Source organism: Cervus elaphus, chromosome 30, assembly GCF_910594005.1.
Source record: "Cervus elaphus chromosome 30, mCerEla1.1, whole genome shotgun sequence".
Taxonomy (NCBI): domain Eukaryota; kingdom Metazoa; phylum Chordata; class Mammalia; order Artiodactyla; family Cervidae; genus Cervus; species Cervus elaphus.
Window position 1 is genome coordinate 70,443,716 of NC_057844.1, and position 21,305 is coordinate 70,465,020.

Here is a 21,305-nt window from a genome sequence, read left to right on the forward strand (position 1 = left end):
TTTCATTTAGTATTTCATAAGAATATAGTATATGTGATCATTTAACAAACCACATGCTGCTGGATATTTAGGCAATCTCCAATAGTTTACTATTATAAATAACTCTGTTAAATATCCTTGAAGCTAAATCTTTTCTTTTTGCAAACAACCTTACTCATTTCCTTCAGATAAATTCCCAGATGTGGAACTGCTGAGAATCAAGTATGAACATTTTCAGAGGAAGCTGTTAAGCTGTTAACCTACTCTCCAGAAATATGATGATACCATTTTCTACTCCCACTCATTTCCCTGCACATTCACAAACCGGAGTGTTATATCTTTGTTTTAATTGACATCAGTTTGATGCCAAAAAGTGGAATGACTTTTCCAAGACATTTTGCTGGAGGCACAATAGCTCTGGGCTCCCTGCCTCCTGAATCTGCCCACTCTGGTCCATGTGCTCTCAGTTCTCTAATTAAACTCCCAAAGCCCAGCTCTGTGCCCATCACTCCACCCCAGGACATCTCTTCTACAAAAATGTCCCCGCTGACCCACATGTCCACAAGTCACCTTCCTTGGGGTGACTTTGGAGTTGTCAGAGTTGAACATGAAAATGTCTGCTGCACACCTGGCAGCTGATTTTCCTGAATGCTCTGCAGGTGCCTAGTTCTTCACTCACTGGATCAGGGCATCATGCTTTTGCTTATGTTGACCCCACCTCCTAAAGAACTTTCACATGCATTTCTACTGAATACATTTCCACCTGCTGGAACCCTAACCACACATCACTAAGTCTGTCTCACATGCCTAAATCCTTGGAAATTCTCTCCCTGTCCCCTCCTGTGGGCTTGTCCCAACCCTAACAGATGTTATGTCATCTTTGTTAAAAAAAAAAAAAAGATGTTATTTTTGTAAAAAACCTTTATAAAAATTATGACCTCTTTCTAGCTTACAAAGCTAAGACAGTCATTTTCTTGTTTCTTCAGATGAACCATACATGTTGACAGCAGAATCTGTATTGGATTTGACTGGCTTTATTTGTATTACCTGTGGTGTCCTGAGAAAAAGCAGCTTCCATTGAGAACTTAGATTTTTAACTCAGGTCAGAGAAATTTATGGAAAATCTATTACCATATTATTTAGTTATATGATAAACCAGACAGAGAAAGACACAACAGATGGATCCTACAGCTATAGATACAACTTCAAATGGCCAACACCTCTTTTCTCATGGGACAGACAACTTTTGCAGTATAAGTGGTTATGGTCATTTTACACCAAATGAAAATGATAGCCATCTTTATGCAAGCAATTACTCTGATCCCCATGATGGGTGCTTTACATGTCTTATCTTGTTAAGTCATACAACAACTCTACAGGTTACATCCTATCACTTTCATTTTGCAAAAAAAAAAAAGATTGAGGCTTAGTTAGATGAATTAGTCTACCTGAAATATCAGAGCCCATAAGTCACAGGATGGGACTCAAATCCACATCCTCGGGCTCTTCTCCATCTGCTGATGGCCTCCTTATCACCTGGATGGCCTGGAACCTCATTATGTCCCTCTGTGTAGCTAAAACAGAGAGAGTGGGGAGAAGTGTAGCTGCAGGCCTAAGGTAGAGGTCTTATGACCAGAGAGTTAAAAGCATGATGTGGATACAGGCATGTACATGGTGAGTGGGAGCAAAGAGTGTGCCTGAGGTCAGGTGGGCCGGCTGTCAGCAGAAAGAACCAGCACCAGCAGCTGGGCTGAGAGAGAAACCTGCAGCTGAGTGGGGCACATGGTGCCTGGGGAACAGACCAAACAGACCTTGTGCCCTGCTTGGGGCAGCAAGACTCATTTTTTATCCCATCAGGTGGTGAAAGAACTGCATACACTGCTACACTCAGGGCTGAGCCTGTGGGAAATCCCTCCAGTCCCCACAGTAGGCTGGTGTGGGGAAGTTGGGGGCAGGATGAAAACTGCCCGTGATGAAGAGAGACTCCACTGAAAAGATGCAAATAAATGCAGTAGAATCACACAGAATTAGATTATATTGTAAAGGCCCAATTTATAGAATATAAAAGTAACTAAATCTGTAGGGTTAGGTGGCACAGATCTTTCTAGAGCCTCCTGCTCAGTCACAACAGGGTTTGGGTGATTCATAAACTCAGTTTCACACTATCAAAAGACATTTCTTGGAAATCACAGGTTATCAGTCATCAAAAACTGCCATTGGGAGACAAAGGACTTTACTAGAAGGTCCTGTTTAAATGCAATGCTGAGAAAGTCAGTTGAACGGGCCTGAGACTCTGCATTTCTAAGAAGCTCCAGGAGAGGCAGGTGCTACCGGCCCTGACACCACAGTCTAAATCACAAGGGATTAGGAAGCTGGCAGGGGAAGGGAGACAAGCTGAGAATGAAGGGAGGGGTTTCTAGGAAAATATTATGTTAAAAAGAAGAAAAAGTAAGGAACCAATATTTTTGCACATTATAGCAGGTTCTAGTAAGCATCTGGAAAAATGTATTATTCAAGTAATAGCTGTGAGCAAAAACAAACAAAAAAAAAAATCGATCTACCTCAAGAGGTGAAAAATGCTTTAATATGACCCAGGACTCTCTAAAATGATCAAATCAACCACAAAATCATCTAAATGAAAAATGCAGCCTGTGTTCAGAATCTAACCAGGAAGCCTAGGGTGCAATTTATCTCATGGTGATTTTTTTTTGGCTATGCTGGGTCATGGTTGCTTTGTGCAGGCTGTCTCTGGTTGTGGCAAGTGGGAGCTACTCCTTGTTGCAGGGCATGGGCTTCTCATTGAGGTGGCTTCTTTTGTTACTGAGAACAAGCTTTAGTAGTTGTGGTATGTAGGCTCAGTAGTTGTGCCACATGGGCTTAGCTGCTCTGTGGCATATGGAATCTTCTCAGACCAGGGATTGAACCAGTGTCCCTTGAATTGGCAGGTGAATTCTTATCCACTACACTACTAGGGAAGTCCTGGCTCTTTATTTTCACTTGCAATTTCTTCCATGAATTAAAATCCTGCATAGTAACTACGACACTTTCCTATTTACTGTAACTTCTCCAGGAATCGTGACGGCAGAGGAAATGAGGGAAAGAGAATAAAGCCCCACTTCTGCTGGCTGGCTCACTCTTATGCCCTCTCCCCCACTCACAATAGCCCTCTCAATCAAATCCAACACCAAAGGGCTGTCCTGGAGTGACAGGGGCAGGGACAAGTGAGCAGGAGAGGAAACCTCTAATGTATACAGGTGGAGTGAAATGGCTTCATGCTGCCCAGGTACCATCTCCCAACACAAAAATGAAGCTAATGGCGATACTGTATCAAGTTGCTACCATTATTAAATCAGTCTCCAAATTTAATTTGTCCTGAAACATTTTAGGTTCTCAATAATCCTATGATTTGCAGGTTTTAAGAAGGAAGAATAAGAATCTGTTATGTTCCTAAATTGTACTACAGAGTTTCTTAGATAATTCATATTATGCCTTTGGGGAAAATTTAAGACAAGTGCAAGTGAACAGAATTACATGTACAATGGAAAATCTGACAGACACATTGTCTGAGAGTAAACAAATACTGCCTTCAGTGCTCTAGGGGACAGGATTATATCAAGAGCTGTAGTTAATGTTTTCCTGACATAGGAGTTCACCTTCTTCCTGACCTACAGTGGAACTGGAAATAATTAGGACCAGCCTTTGCCCTGTGACTAACTGAAGTTGCTCCCTGGGTAGCATTTGGGGATTAAGTTGAATATTTATTTTTTCCATATTCATGTTACAAGGGTATCATTCACTAAATTACAGCTACAGTCCACTAGATGGGTCTGTGGTGGTGAGAGCTTTAAAGAGCAGTTCTTTCGGTTGTTCAGAGTTGTCTTGTGTATGTGTCTGTGTTGGTTACTGGCTGCTCACACCTGTGTGCTACTCACCCTCACAACCAGCAGTCCCTAAGCACGCTCTCTGTGCCCTGCAGAACACCACTTTCTGGGGAACAAAAATGAAAACAAGATGCTCTCTGATTTTAAAAAGCCTCAAGGTACTTACTGTGAAATACAGACTTCAAATTATAAAGCATGCTATAGGTGCTATCTTTTAATAGTGATATTACATATCTTTTTATATGAATAGTAAAATTCACATATCATAAAATTTAACTACTTAGCCATTTTTAAGTGGACAGTTGGTGTTCAGTATATTCACACTGTTGTGCAATCAAGCTTGAGAAATGTTTTTTTGCCTGCTAAAACTGAAATTCTATACCCGTTAAACAAACAACTCCCCATTCCCCACCCCCAAGTCCCTGGAGACCACAGTCCTACTTCCTGTCTTCCTGAATTTGACTACTTAGGAATCTCACGTAAGTGGAATCAGAGTATTCATTCCTTTTTGTCTGGCTTATATCATTTGGCAAGATATCATAAAGGTTTATCCATAGGTCAGAATTTTCTTCCTTTTTAAAACTGAATAATATTTCATTGTAAGGATTTAATTCCTTCCTATTTTTGGCTACTGTGAAAACAGGTGTACCTTAATTTCTACCTTAAAAGAAAATATAAGACACTAAGGAAGAATTGAGGGTCTCAAAGATGCATTAGATCAACTCAGAACATGAGGAGATGTTCACCAGCCAGATGATGGGGGAAAGGTCTCTGAGGTGGAGGGGCAGCGTGCACACTGAAAGCTGGAGGGCGCGGTGCTTTGGGAGAACTACACACGCCTGAGGGCAGGGGTGTGCGTGAGTCAGGAGACACACTGGCTGCAGAGCGAGGTGGGGAAGAGCTTCCCACCACCTTGTCTGTTCTGGTTTAGTCTTTTGAAGACTCTGTCCTGGGCCCAGCTGAGAGCCTCAAGCTTAACGTGAAAGGAACATCACCAGCAGACATGGACAATGGCAGGTCCAGGTCACAGCCTCTCTGCCATCTCCAATGTGGATCTTCCCTGCTCCCTTCAATGTGCTTTTGACTTTGAGCAAGTCTCCAGGCCCTGCTTCCATCTGAGGCCCTGGTTCCTCACCCTCAACTGGGTCATGATTCAGGCTCATCTCTAGTGGCTACAAGCTCACCTGACGGCCCCCACTGCAGTGGGCTCAGGGCTGTGGCCTGGTTCCAGCAGTAGCTCAACTCAGGCCAGGAAGCATCAGATCTGTGCTAAAGAAAGAAGCAGTCTGTGGGTGGGAGGGCAGGGGCATGGCAGCTCAGTGTGGGTGAGTAGAGGACAAGTCCACATCAGAAACCCAGGGACAGAGGAGCAGGCTGCAACCAGAGGGCACCGTGGGAGGAAAAGAAGATTTCAGAAACACAAAGAAGAAAAGATGGGGGACTTTGCTGGTGTTCCAGTGGCTAGGAACCTGTGCTCCCAGTGCAGAGGGCCTTGGTTCGATTCCTGATCAGAGAACTATTAATAGATCCCACAAGCTGCAACTAAGACTTCACATGCCACAATGAAGCTCAAAGATCCTGTGTGCCACAACTAAGACCAGCACAGCCAAATAAATAAATAAAAATGTATTTAAAAAATAAAAGATGGAAAGGAATGAAATATTGGAGAGTTAGGAACAGGAAGCCAGGGCAGACTACCCAGGCTTTGTATGAATAATTAGGTGTCACATATAGTGTCCTGAGTCAGATTAAGATCGAGCTCTGGAGCCCAGGGCCCATTAACCACCATGAAGGAGCTCACAACACAGGGAAAAATTGCTGGTATCCCCATTCCAGTTTCCAAAAAAGATTAAGGGACAGTGTCACTGATCTAATCTGCATCCATTAGGAACAAAGAGTCCCCCTGTACACAGACAAGGAAGCCAAGAGCAGATGTGGTGCTAAATCTTTAGCTGGATTTTAAAAAGGCAAATGGCTTAAACTAACCTTTAGTCCTGGGTAAAAGGCTGCATACACATTCCTCAATATCAGAGGCCCGTCCGACTTATGCCTGAAGTTCACATTGTTAAAGTAAATCTCTCCTCCATAGGGCCAGGATGGCAGTGGACGAGACTCGAGTTCCCAGGGTTCTTCTTTCACAAGGTCTGTGTATTCAATCCCCCTTTCTACTGAAATCATCTGAAACACGTATGACATCTCATGAGTTAGTATCAGAGGGTCTTGTTTATGGATGTTCAGAGATTGTAAATGAAACTTTCTGCTTTTATATGGTTCAGAACATCCCAGGTCTCAGCATCCACAAAGGACAGAAGTAGGAGTCTGATGAGGCCTTGGATGATTGGAAAACTTGTTCATCAACACTTTCACATATGACTACTTCATTCAATTTTATATTAAAGTTAAAAAATTAAAGAAATGAATGGCAAAATTTTATTGATCCTCATTTCACATCTGAATAAAATTTTTTTTTTCAAAGAAAAGAATACTTAAGGACACCAATTAGTAATGTGTGGCTACAGAAGCGCCACGTGTTACAGATGAACAGAACTGGACAGTCATCAAACCTCATTTTCATAATCAGTCATTTTCTACTCTGTTATGAACTTCCCTGATAGCTCAGTTGGTAAAGAGTCCCCCTGCAATGGAGGAGACCCTGGTTTGATTCCTGGGTCCAGAAGTTCCCCTGAAGAAGTGATAGGTTACCCACTCTAGTATTCTTGGACTTTCCTGTGGCTCAGCTGGTAAAGAATCTTCCTGTAATGCGGGTGACCTGGGTTTGATCCCTGGGTTGGAAAGTTCCCCTGGAGAAGGGAAAGGCTACCCACTCCAGTATTCTGGCCTGGAGAATTCCATGGACTGTATAGTCCACCGGGTTTAAAAAAGAGTTCGACACGACTGAGAGACTTTCACTACTTCTACTCTGTTAGAAGAAAGAAGTGGAAAAACTTCATTTTTATTGCTTTTCTCCATTTAGGAGAAGGTACAAATACTCAAAAGTGTATAATATACACATCGATTAACATCTTCTAAATAACCATGCCTCCACACCTTAGTACATTCTGAGAGGGAGCCTATCCTACCAGGAAGAATGGCCACCAGCAAATTCGGTGTTCAACTCACACAAGAATAAATGATAAAACGGGGCATGGGAGGAGGAACATAGTAATTAAATAAACCTCAAAATACTGGATTATTTTCTTTTACCAAAAATGAGGAATTACCCATTAAGAAACGAATACAAACAAGTTGCTAAGAAATTACCTTACATTGTCTCCAGAATTTCAGAACCTCCCTCCTACAGAGACATTTATTGTATTTGAAGACAGTTTGTGATGAATACAAAACCTTCTGAAATGGTATACACATGACTAAGACAAATAAGTATGTATTTTATTTTACACTAACTTTAAGCACATGGAAAGTGAAAGTGAAAGTTGCTCAGTCATGCCCGACTCTTTGCAACCCCATGGACTGTAGCCTGCCAGGCTCCTCTGTCCATGGGGATTCTCCAGGCAAGAATACTGGGGTAGCCATTCCCTTTTCCAGGGGATCTTCCCAACCCAGGGATTGAACCCGAGTCTCTTGTGGCTCCTGTGTTGTAGGCGGATTCTTTACCATCTGAGCCACCAGGGAAGCCCTTAAGAAGATGGAAGAGAATGTAAAAAAAAACTTTGTAAAATGATGTGAAAATAAACAGTTTTATTATTTTACACAAGAATTGCTTCTGTGTCAAATAACAGCAAGGAGACTGAAAAGACTAAGAAGAGAAAAATAAACATCACCATGTTCTCAACTTCCACACTTTGCCTGACGCACCACTGGAACATCCTGGTAAGTGTGATGGTGAGTGACAGGACCAGGCCAACATGCCCAGCATCCAAAGCTAAATGAGGAAGAAGAAGGATAAAGTCAGTCTACTTCTCAGGCCCTCACATGGTTCCTTCTGTTACTCTACAAAGAAGGCGCCTTTATTTTTATGATTTTTATCGAAGTAATAGTTGATTTACAAAGTTGTGTTAGTTTCAAGTGTACAGTAAAGTGAATTAGCCAGACATATAGGTAACCTGCTCTTTTAAAATTATTTTCCCACATACATCATTACAGAGTATTATATAGAGTTCCCTGTGCTATACAGGAGATCTTTTTTAGTTATCTATTTTATGTATAGGGTGAGAAAACTCCTTTATAATATTTACATCATTTGCATGTAATGATAGTATTACTCATAATACTACTTCTGTTGTATGAGACAATAATAAAGTAAAAAAAAAAAAACACTATAAGGGACTTCCCTGGTGGTCCAATAGCTAAGACTCTGATTCCCAATGCAGGGGCCCTGGTTCAATCCCTGGTCAGGGAACTAGACTCCACATGCCACAACTAAGAGGTCACATGCTGCAACTAAAGTCCTGCCTGTTACAACTAAGACTGAAGATCCTGAGTGCCCCAACTAAGACCCAGTACAGCCAAATAAATAAGTAAATTGTTTTTTAAATATTATGAATTTAGAAAGAACTAACAAAGTTGTTAGATGAAAGAGGATGAGATGGTTGGATGGCATCACTGACTCAATGGACATGAGTTTGAGTAAACTCCAGGAGTTGGTAATAGACAGGGAGGCCTGGCGTGCTGCAGTTCATGAATGGGGTCGCAAAGAGTCAGACACGGCTGAGCGACTGAACTGAACTGAACAAAGTTGTTGTTCAGTCAGTAAGTCATGTCTGACTCTGTGTCACCATGGACTGCAGCACACCAGGCTTCCCTGTCCTTTGTTATCTCCCAGAGTTTGCTCAAACTCATGTCCATTGGGTTAGTGATGCCATCCAACCACCTTATCATCTGCCACCCTCTTCTCCTCCTGCCTTCAATCTTTCCCAGCATCAGGGTCTTAGAGAAGAGACTCATTAGAGAATGAGTCAGCTCTTTGCATCAGGTGGTCAAAGTATTAGAGCTTTAGCTTCAGCATCAGTCCTTCCAGTGAATACTCAGGGCTGATGTGCTTTCGGATTGACTGATTTGATCTCCTTACAGCCCAAAGGACTCTCAAGAGTCTTCTCCAACACCACAGCTTGAAAGCATCAGTTCTTTGGCTCTCATCCTTTTCAATGGCCCAACTCTTAACATCCATTGACAACTCTTACATGACTACTGGAAAAAATATAGCTTTCACAATATGGACCTTTGCTGGCAAAATGATGTCTCTGCTTTGTAATATTGTCTAGATATGTCATAGCTTTCCTTCCAAGAAGCAAACATCTTTTCATTCATAGCTGCAGTCACAGTTTGAAGTGATTTTTGGAACTCAAGAAAATAAAATCTGTCACTGCTTTCAATTTTTCCCCAGATGGGACCAGATATAGAGAGGGTAACAGGCAGTAAGGCCAGGGGTCTCCAAATGGAGGAAATAGGCTGCAAGTGTCAGACATTTTTAATCTCTCTTAAGCGGCAGGAGGAAACAAACTAGTGATATTTTTTTCCTTCTCTATACAAATTTAAAAGGAGGTTTCTCTTAAAATACTGTGTTGCCATAATGACACCTGGTTTCACCTGAAGCTAACTATTCTCAAACCTTGAGTTAACAAATGCATTTCTCTTATGGAAATGTTTGTCTTAAGCTATGTTAATGTACTATGCACTTACCCAGACTCTGTCTTCAAGTCAGTTCTGCCTAATGGCTCAGAACCTACTTGACAAACCAGTATGTTATATTCAGATATTGTTCCCCTAATCTATGCAAACACAACTATTTGTATGGTAATCTGCCCTTCTATAAGATTCAAGTCAATCATTTTATGGCCTGGGATGAATCATCTGGTGCCAAGATTATCCCAAAATGCATCTTAAGGATGAGGGGCCTGGTGCCATTCTGAGTTTTAGGACATTCTTTCCTTTTCATTAACAGACTGCTAGTGACTATGTAACATCCAGCTGGAGACTAGCGGGGGGTACTCTTTCTGCCCCCTTCTGATGCCTATGTCAGAAGCTTTCTCTATATCCTTTATACTTTAATAAAACTTTATTACACAAAGCTCTGAGCAATCCAGCCTCATCTCTGGTCCCGGATTGAATTTTTCTCCTCCGGGTCCAAGAATCCCAGTGTCTTTTCATTCAGCAACAACCTTTCAATATCATCATCTTAGTTTTTTTAATGCTGAGTTTTAAGCCAACTTTTTCACTCTGCTCTTTCAGTTTCATCAAGAGGCTCTTCCATTAGAGTGGTATCATCTGCATATCTGAGGTTATTGATACTTCTCACAGAAATCCTGATTCCAGCTTGAGCTTCATCCAGACCAGCATTTTGCATGATGTATTCTGCATATAAGGTAAATAAACATAGTGACAATATACATCCTTGTCATTCTCCTTTTCCAATTTTGAACCAGTCCATTGTTCTACATCCAGTTCTAACTGTTTCTTCTTGACCTGCACACAAGTTTCTCAAGAGACAGGTAAGATGGTCTGGTATTCCTATCTCTTTCAGAATTTTCCACAGTTTGTTGTGATCTACACAGTCAAAGTCTTTCACATAGTCAATGAAGCAGATGTTTTTCTGGAATTCCCTTGCTTTTTCTATGATCCAGTGAATATTGGCAATTGGATCTCTGGTTCCTCTGCCTTTTGTAAATCCAACTTGTACAGATGGAAGTTCCTGGTTCATGTACTGTTGAAATCTTGTTTGAAGGGATCTGAGTATAAACTTATTAGCATGCAGAATGAGTGCAATTGCATGATAGTTTGTATATTCTTTGGCATTGCCTTTCAAATAGGAAAAGGAGTACGTCAATGCTGTATATTGTCACCCTGCTTATTTAACTTATATGCAGAGTACATCATGAGAAATGCTGGGCTGGAAGAAGCACAAGCTGGAATCAAGATTGCCAGGAGAAATATCAATCACCTCAGATATGCAGATGACACCACCCTTATGGCAGAGAGTGAAGAAGAACTAAAAAGCCTCTTGATGAAAGTGAAAAAGGAGAGTGAAAAAGTTGGCTTAAAGCTTAACATTCAGAAAACTAAGATCATGGCATCTGGTCCAATCACCTCATGGGAAATAGATGGGGAGACAGTGGAAACAGTGTCAGACTTCATTTTTGGGGGCTCCAAAATCACTGCAGATGGTGATTGCAGCCATGAAATTAAAAGACGATTACTCCTTGGAAGGAAAGTAATGACCAACCTAGACAGCATATTAAAAAGCAGACACATTACTTTGCCAACAAAGGTCCGTCTGGTCAAGACTATGGTTTTTCCAGTGGTCATGTATGGATGTGAGAGTTGGACTGTGAAGGAAGCTGAGCGCCGAATAATTCATGCTTTTGAACTGTGGTGTTGGAGAAGACTCTTGAGAGTCCCTTGGACTGCAAGGAGATTCAACCAGTCTATCCTGAAGGAGATCAGTCCTGGGTGTTCATTGGAAGGACTGATGCTGAAGCTGAAACTCCAGTACTTTGGCCACCTCATGAAAACAGTTGACTCATTGGAAAAGACCCTGATGATGGGAGGGATTGGGGGCAGGAGGAGAAGGGGATGACAGAGGATGAGATGGCTGGATGGCATCACCAACTGAATGGGCACGAGTTTGAGTAAACTCCGGGAGTTGGTGATGGACAGGGAGGCCTGGCGTGCTGCGATTCATGGGGTCACAAAGAGTTGGACACGACTGAGGCGACTGAACTGAACTTCTTTGGGACTGGAATGAAAACTGACCTTTGCCAATCCTGTGGCCACTGTTGAGTTTTCCAAATTTGCTGGTATATTGAGTGTAGCACTTCAACAGAATCATCTTTTAGGATTTTAAATTGCTCAGCTGGAATTCCATTACCCTCACTAGCTTTGTTTGTAGTAATGCTTTGAAGTTAATGCCCACTTGACTTCATAGTTCAGGATGTCTGTCTCAGGTGAGTGACCACACCATCATTGCCATCCAGGTCATTAATATCTTTTTTGTACAGTTCTTCTGTGTATTCTTGCCAACTCATCCTAATCTTTTCTACTTCTCTTAGGTCCTTTCCATATTTGTCCTTTATCATACCCAGCTGGACTGAGGTACACTTGACAGTGTAATATAGGTAAGGATGTCATTGTTCAGATTTTTGTCCGTATGCTTCAATTATCATTATGTAATTTCACTTTCTATGTCCAATGTAGCTGTAGTTGAAATCACAAAAACAAGGCAATGGGTTTTGCAAAACAAGGCAGTGCTTTTAAATCTAAAAGTATTACTCTCATTTTTGCATTATTAAAGACTGTGATTCAGGGTTATTGCTATGGAATAGTGAGGTATGGTGAATTCATGCCACACATTCCAACAATCTGTGACCCACACAGCAGTGAGGATACTGTTTTTGCTACAGAGACTCTTTCTTACACCAGTACACCAGACCCCTAAAACCAAGAGATCCAAGTAGCCCTAAAGTTAAACCTATGACCTAAGCTGTACAGAGAGCTTAATAGTAAACTTGGTTCTCTCTACCCAACTACAGGACACTACCTGGCATATTCAGAAGGTCATCTTGCTACAGTTATATAGATCTCAACCCACTCAAAGAAAGATAAAAAGATAAAAGATCTCCATGATGACCTACTGTAAACAAACAAACAAACAAACTACTTAAAGCAGTCTACAGATTCAATGCAATCCCTATCACATTACCAATGGCATTTTTCACAGAATTAGAACAAAAATGTTTACATTTTGTAGGGAAACACAAAATACCATGAATAGCCAATGTAATCTTGAGAAAAACAAAGAAGAAAAATGAAGCTAGGAGGAATCATGCTCCCTGTCTTCAGACTAAACCACAAGCTACAGTAACTGAAAGTGGCACCAAATGCTAGTGGCACCAAAATCAGAAACACAGACCCACAGAACAGGACAGGAATCCCAGAGACAAACCCACGCACCTGTGTCACCTATGATAAAGGAAGCAAGAACATACAGTGGAGAAAAGACTGCTTCTTCAGTAACTGGTGCTGGGAAAACTAGACAGCTACATGCAAAAGAATAAAATTAGAACATTCCCTAACACCATACCCAAAAATAAACTCAAAATGGATTACAGACATAAATGTAAGACCAGACTACAAAACTTTTAGATGAAAACATAGGGAGAACTCTCCTTGACATAAATTTTAGCAAGTTTTTTTTTTTTTACCCACCTCCTAACACAATGAAAATAAAATAAAACATAAAGCAACAGGACCCAATTAATCTTAAAAACTTTTGCACAGCAAAGAAAACCATAAAAAATACCAAAGATAACCTGAAGAATGGGGGGAAATATTTGGAAACGAAATGACTTACAAGGGATTACTCTCCAAAATAAACAAACAGTTCATGCACTTCAATATCAAACAATGGATAAATAAATAAACAACAAAATAAAAAAAAATGGGCAGAAGACTAAGAGACATTCTCCAAAGAAGACATACAGATGGCTAAAAAGCACATGAAAACCTGGTCAACATCTCTCATTATTAGAGAATTGTATATCAAAACTACAGTGGAAAAAAAAACAACAAACCTGCAGTGAGGTTTCACCTCACACCAGTCAGAATGACCATCATCAAAAAATCTACAAACAATAAATACTGGAGAGGATGTGGAGAAAAGGGAACCCTCCTACACTGTTAGTCAGAATGTAAACTGGTACAGCCACTATGGAGAAAAATATGGAGATTTCTTCAAAAACTAAAAATAGAGCTACCATATGATCCAGCAACCCCACTCCTGGGCATATATCCAGAGAAAACCATAACTCCAAAAGATACATCCACCCTTATGTTCACTACAGCACTATTCAGAATAGCCAGGACATGAAAGCAACCTAAATGTCCATCAGCAGAGCAATGGATAAGTAAGATGTGCTATCATACATACAATGGGATATTACCCAGCCATAACAAAGGACAAAATAAATAATGCCATTTGCAGCAACATGGCTGGACCTAGAGATATTCATACTGAGTGAAGTAAGTCAGACAGAGAAAAATACAATATGATATTACTTATATATGGACTATAACAAAAGGCTACAAACGAACTTATCTACAAAACAGATATAAAGTAACAGATGTAGAAAATAAACTTACAGTTACCAGGTGATAAGGGAGGGGAGGGATAAATTGGAAGACTGGGATTGACACATACATACTACTATATATAAAATATTAAAATAGATAACTAATAAGAAACTACTGTAAAGTACAGAAAGCTCTGGAATGACCTACATGGGAAAGAACCTAAAGAAGAGTGGATATATGTGTATGTACAGCAGACTGACTTTGTATACATTGGTCACTAAGACAACAGTGTAAATGAACTATACCCCAATAAAAATTAAAATAAAAATGAAAGAATGGCCTGAGTGAGCCAAAGCAGGGGCCCAAGACACCACAGGTCTGCTGGAACAGGCACGTTCATACCTGGTCTTTGCTCCTGAGGATTCCAAAAGTCAAAAACAGAAATTCTTTTCTAAAAGACAATTCATTTGAAGTATTAATCAAAATGGAAATTATTTAAAAAAATACATGCACCCCTATGTTCATGGGTATGCAAAAAGAATCTTTTAAAAAGTGGATATATGTACAACAGATTCACTTGGTATACACCTGAAGCTGACACATTGTAAATCAACCACATGCTAATCAAAAAAAATTTTTTAATGGCCTCAACAAGGACCTACTGTAAATAAATAAGCAAATGGAAAAAAAGATAAAAATTCTCATCAAGACACAGATGACTCCACATGGACCATGCTGCGGAGTCACATACTACAGACACTTTAATACAATTCATTAGAACCAAAGAGTATATATATTAGACAAGATGACAAGAATTTAATAACTACAAACAAAGCTATAAACTGTAAACATACCATAAATATTCACATCTGTACTTACTTTCTACCAGGATCAGGGTCCCAAAGGCAACAACAGTGACAAAGATGGCAGAGATGACATCTAGATACACAGCGAGCCATCGGGACGTCGTCAAAAGCAGGAACCAAGCCTCTGGATTTGTGAACCATAATAAGTGTAATACATAAACAGAAAAACCATGTTAGTTGCTCCTCATGAGGGATAGCATTTTCTCAGTTGAGCTATAGAAGATTTTACACCGGTAAGATAGCAAAGTTACACACCCAAGGAACCTGAAGATTCCAGAAAACTAGGTTCTAACACAAGACAACATATGGGACACAGAGGAATCAGTCCAGGAAGCATGCACTGAAAACTTCAACCCACAGGTTATCAACAGAAATATGATCACAAGAAGGAAGATGGAAAATTGCCTCATCAGTGCATTTCCTGCAGTGCTGGGCCTCAGCGTGAGGATCATCCTCTCACAGGGCCAACTCTTCCCAGCTCTCTGACAGCAGAGAGCACAGCTCACACTTTGATTCCAGCACCTTCTGCCCCCACTACAGGGCCCTGCAGTGTTTATTCTTAGGATCCAGTGTCTATGTGACCATCAGCTAACAGGATCTGCATGTGACTTTCAAAATGCCATTTTTATCTTCAAAATACAACAATTATTGGAAAGTTTGGCTTGGATTTTATAGACTTAGAGGAAATTCTGGATTTTCTACTTAGGAAAAAAACTTCACTGATAAAAACATAATCAAGTGGGTGGAAATAATTTCCTCAATCACATCTACCACCCTCCACATTCTGAAGAGTCAGCAAACCACAGCCTGGAGGGCAAAAATAGCCACCACTTGGTTCTGTAAATAAAGTTTTATTGGAACACAGCTACAGCCATTTTCCGGTGTATTATCTTTGCCTGTCTTTGTGCTACAACAGCAAAGGTGAGTAGTTGCAACAGACACAGTATAGCGCACAAAGCCTACAATATTTTCCATCTGGATATTCACAGGAAAGAAAAGTTTACTGACTCTTGCCCTAAAGAGACAGAAGTCCACAGGGCACAGTGATGCAAGGACAATGCAAGCCAGTCAGGGGAGAAAAGCAGGGGATGATGGGGAGGAAGGGAGCACAGAGGGGATGCTGAGAGGAAGGGGTGGGGGAGGCGGGTGTGCAGAGGGGGATAAGGGGAGGCACAGAGAGGGACTGGCCAGCCAGGCCACCCGAGTGGGAGTCAGCCTCAGAAGACAGCACATTCCATCCTTAGAAATCATCTCCAGGAACTTACAGACCTGAGTGCAAATCCTGGTGTGCATCAAACAGTTCCTGAAACTTCTGTTCAGCTTTGTACGCCCGGATGGTCCAGAGTCCCCGGAGAGAAGATGCTAAGTGGGAAAACACCGGGCTCCGTGCTGGGGAAGCAGAGACAGACACACAACAGAGAAAGTCAGAGAGTCTAGAGGTGAGGAAACCACTGCCTCCCGGGCTCTGTGGTCATGAGTCCTATCAAAGGGAATCCTCCATGTGATCCTAAACTCCTGCTCACACCAAGCTTCACTTTAATGACCTGGGAATGAGAGATTATTTTTGAAACTATCTTTAATCAAATTCAAATCACAGCTAGATTTAGATAAAGAAATTCTTGTTCTTTCATCAAGATCCTCTCAAATGCACCTCCCTCCAAATTTTTCTGGTATCTCATCAGGTGGAAATTGTCCACAATTTCTAAAAAACATATTGAAGTATAGTTGACTTACAATAATGTGCTAGTTTCAGGCATATAGTATAGTCATTCAGTTATCAATGTACCAGAGACCTGCTTTGCAACAAGATTGTTGAATGACTCCATTTCATGAGCGGCTTCAAACCATAAAACGTATGAAGCCTTGTCTACACAGAAGACTGGATGGAGCTCATCACTTCCTCTTCTGCCTCCCCAGGTCCTACCATCCTACTTAGTCATATAGGTATAAGGTCACACACACCTGACTCTACTGCTCCCCATCCATCCTAACACCTCACCAAACTCAACCTCACAGGAAGTTGGCTGCTTCTACAGATGAGTGAAAATGTCTTCTACAGATTTTATGAAACTGATGATCACTATCCTTTTTGCAAATAAAGATAAGTAGCTCAAGTGTTTATTATTAAAAACAAAACATATAAATGCCACAATAAAAAAACTCCTTTGACTAGATGAACTGAGATTTTTTTCCAGTTAGTAGATACAGAGAAGCATGAGACTCATTATGCATCTGTTCTTGGCTTGGTTTCTAGAAGGTTAAATTGGCATTTATATGCAATAATTATTCATGGTTGAGGTCTCTGATACAAACATATTCCCTCCTTACTTTTTGGCTATTGATTTATAACTTTTAAAAAATGTATAACAATCTATTTTCCTTATTTTTGTTTTAATGTTGATGAAATGTATGCATTAATAAGAGAAATTTGATTATTTCATCATCTGTGATTACCTGTAGAATAGGCTAATTAATCATAAAATGTGTTCCCCATTATTCTGTTTTTTCTTTGCTGCACCTTGCAGGATCTAGTTTCCCAACCACGGACTGAAGTGGTTGCCCCTGCAGTGGAAGCACAGAGTCTTACCCATAGGACCACCAGGGACATCTCTGTTCCCCATTATTCTAAAACTAGGAAGGTGAATGGAGTAATCAACTAAATGCATACTGAACAGATCCCCCTCAAGAGTTCTCCTAGGGGAGTATTTTCAGTATCATTTATATGTACACAAACAGTGTCTTACCAACCCAAATACTAACAATGACAAAGAGCAAACCTGAAAATAACAGGGCTTATCTTTTCAATAGGGCTTCTCTGGTGGCTTAGAGATTAAAGAAACCACCAGCAATGCAGGAGACCTGGGTTCAATCTCTGGGTCAGGAAGATCCTCTGGAGAAGGGAACAGTTACCCACTCCAGTATTCTTGCCTGGGGAATTCCACGGACAGAAGAGTTTGGTGAGCTGTTAGGGTCCTTTACTGGACCGGAACCTGGCAGTCCGGAGTCGATGATAAGAAAGTGATAGAGAGAAAGAGAGAGAGAAAGAAAGACAGACAGACAGACAGACACGAGGACCCAAGCTCTGATGGAGCAAGGGTATTTTATTAGCAGAAATGCAGGCTTATATATCTTTATTAAGATGATTACTCAGCTATTACACAGAATGAAATTTTATCAGTAGCCACAATATGGATAGTCTAATACATACAAGGTCGCTGATGCTGAAAAGAGTCACTGCATGTCTCATCCTATGACCTCAGTCCTGCGAACTGTGTGCAGTTCTACTTGTTATTGGAATAGGAACTGATAAGGAACAGAGAATCCTTGAGAAATAGAAAACAGCATGCAGGAATCCTCGGGTTAAATGTTCCCTGACAGTGGGCTACAGTCCATGTGGTCGCAAAGAGTCAGACATGACTGAGTGACCAACACAGATCTTTTCAATACATTTAACAACTGCAACTTACTAGAGCATGTGAAAGAATGTATTTTTCAAATATATTACTTCTGACATATATTTCCTGAGGTCTCTTTTCCTATCCTTGTCATTTCTGGTAACCTTAGGAGAAGAAAAATTTTCCTTCTACATTAGTTTCAATATGATGAAATACTTTTAAGAATAATATTAATAGAGTGGATGCTCAGCATTAGGAAGTACGTCATGAACAAGACAGAAGTGGTTTCTGTCCTCATGGGGCTCACATCCGTTCTCCTTGGGCTAAAATGCAAAGTGCAGCTGACTCACTGCCAGCTCCATTTGCCTTAAGGGCCAAACCTACTCTCAGGGGCCAGAACTTTCAATCATTTAATGTTAACAGTGAGAAATTCCACAGACCAATCTGCAGAGTTTCAGGGGTCTGGTTAATTGCAGTATGAATGGAAGACAGCCTGCACTGCCCTCCCAACCTGAGAGCCCTGTACTCACTTGTACATTCCAGGCGTTTCACATCTCGTGACGTCTCTAAGAAATACCACCGAAGAACAAAGAAAACGATGCCAAGGGGAATCACAGGAATAGCAGTCCAAGGAACTGCAGCCACCATCACGCCCACCACACCAATCACAAGTGGAAATGTCTGAAACAGTGAAATACAGAGGCCTTCCTGTCAAGGATACTTTTCAAAGATAAACTTTATTGATTTGTTAGGAATAAACTCCTTTCCTTGAAACTTGTTGAAACAGCAGGGAATGCTTTCCGTTCCAAAGAAATACAATTATAGGTGGTTCTCATGACGTTTACTGCATGCACCAAACACTCTGATAAGAACTTTCTAGGTATCAGCTCTTGTGACACACTCAGTAGCCCTTTGAGGCAGGCATTACTATTTTTAACAGATGAGAATATTTGAGGCTCAGAGAGTAGAAGCTACATCTCAAACTATCAGGAGTCAGCAGGTTTTACTAGAGAGATGAGTGAGCAGGCATCACAGATGAGGAATCCAGACACCTCAGCTATGCATGTAGGGTAAAGAAGTGGTTAATTAAAATTTCGGTGTAACATATCTAGTAAAAGTATTGTCTAATTTTACAAATGAAGACAGTGAGGCACAGGGAGAGAAAATGCAACTTGATGGACACTGCAAAGCCTAAGTCACGAAGCTGGGAAGCCCATGTCATGAGCCATTATGACATGTTTAAGCTTGCCCCCAACTTACAACCATTTTTCTATCATTATACTAAGTATTTAAAATGTGCATTCCAAAGGTTAACTATTATAACAACACCAGATTCCATTTACAATGTGTGTACTGTGTGTAAGGCCCTGTGCTGAGTTCCATGAACATTCTCTTAATTATCACATTATCCCCTGAGATGATTTTCTTTTGGGAAATGATCTTGGTCTAGAAAGACAGAAGGTAGAATGGAAAACAAAATCACTGGTTGATGTTGATTTAAGCATCCATCTTTATCAAGAAAAGTATGATACCCTGGAAGACAGTATCAAGCAATAAGAATGAAATCAACATTTAGTGTCTGCCTGCTATGAAAGTTGGGTGGGGTGTTAGGGACTTGCAGGTTCACCCAGTCTGGCCAAGGCCTCTGAAGTTTATGATCTCAGATGGATACAAATCCATGATAATCTGCATAGCGTGCTGAGGAAACACAGGGAAGAATATCTGAATATTTTTATACAATTCTAAGACTTATGACTGATTTTATAGGCTTGTTTAACAAATAGAAAGAATGGCATGAGAGATTTGCAGGCAGTAATCACAGTTGATGGAAATTTTAACCAAAAGGGAGCTGGGAAGAGAAGGTTGAGATGCTTGGCTGAGTTAACACTGGCTGTTCTTTAAGATAAGAAATATGAGGTTGGCAGGGTAAGTGGTTGTCCTAAAGTTTCCCAGGAAGGTACTGCTTATCCTGGAGAAGGAGAGGAACAGTTTACTCAGGGAATCCCAGAGCCCCAGCTGCAGGCAGGAGGAATAAACAACCAGAACTCTGACTCTGTGGCCAGGAGCCCTTGGGAAGCAAACTGCATGATCTGGATGGAGACCCACATGCTTTTCCTGTTTCTCTCCACTTCTGCCATGGTATCAAAAGAGAACTCAGAGTGAAGAGGATGGAATTCTGAAGGAATAAATGCTAATCATAAGTGGAGAAAAATAGGGCTGTCTGACCTCCCTCTAATTAGATCTACAGAAAACAATTTCTTACAGTCACTGACTTGACTGTGCATCCTACCACGCTACTGGTTTCCTTAGTGACTCAGATGGTAAAGAATCTGTCTGTAATGCAGGAGACCCAGGTTTGATCCCTGGGTTTGGAAGATTCCCCTGGAGAAGGGACTGGCAACCCACTCTAGTATTCTTGCCTGGAGAATTCCATGGTCAGAGGGGCCTGGCAGGCTACAGTTCATGGGGTCCCAAAGAGTTGGACATGACTGAGCACTTTTCCTTTCATATGTATACACATTTGTGAATCTTTTATTGCCAGCCATTTCAAACCCTTTACAGAAGTTTGTAGAAGATGAAAATAGTATCTAAGCAAAAAGTCAACATCTGAAGAAGGAAACAAAAGATCCTAGTGTACAGTAAACACACAATAAATCCCTTCCTTGAAGCCAACTTCATTTTTTCCTCCTACATTCCCAGGAATTCCAAAAAGCCTAATTCAAGCTACACACACAATTCCCCCTCATCTGGTTGGATCCCAGACCCATCTGATGGACCACATCACCATGGCCAGTGCTTCTGCACCTCTGTCACCCTATGGCACAGAGACAATGATGGATATATAGAAAGAAGCATACAGACCCAGAAGCAAGTGACCCAAGTCCTGATATCCCCCAAATTAGGAAAATCATTATTTTTATACATTTCCCATTTGCAGCACCATTTGGGAAATTCTATCCAAAGTCTATGAATCCACATGAACAAATAAACAAAATTCTTAGATGAAATCTTTCACTTGAGAGAAAATGGTGATTTTTCACAATTCAGAAAAATTCTTTAGTTTGCAGAGAATGACAGTCTATACCCAGAGGAGAAATTCCGGTAGCCCAATATTGTGGTGAGATAGGGCTTCCCTGGTGGTTCAGATGGTAAAGAAT

General features: G+C 40.9%; 1 protein-coding gene across 4 annotated transcripts in view; it reads right to left on the bottom strand.

The window, feature by feature from the left end:
• Positions 1–21,305, bottom strand: part of LOC122686751 (ATP-binding cassette sub-family C member 4-like) — a 2,082,459-nt gene that overhangs the window by 407,369 nt on the left and 1,653,785 nt on the right. Inside the window, exons 30-34 of one of the 4 annotated variants that reach the window (XM_043891985.1) lie at positions 18,678–18,828; positions 16,022–16,141; positions 14,766–14,876; positions 7,643–7,743; positions 5,847–6,038 (exon numbers count right to left, since the gene is read on the bottom strand). The exons of the other annotated variants lie outside the window; for them this stretch is intronic. Of the exons in view, the coding sequence (XP_043747920.1) occupies positions 5,847–6,038; positions 7,643–7,743; positions 14,766–14,876; positions 16,022–16,141; positions 18,678–18,828 (675 nt within the window). The remainder of the gene's footprint in view (positions 1–5,846; positions 6,039–7,642; positions 7,744–14,765; positions 14,877–16,021; positions 16,142–18,677; positions 18,829–21,305) is intronic. 4 annotated transcript variants of the gene reach the window in all.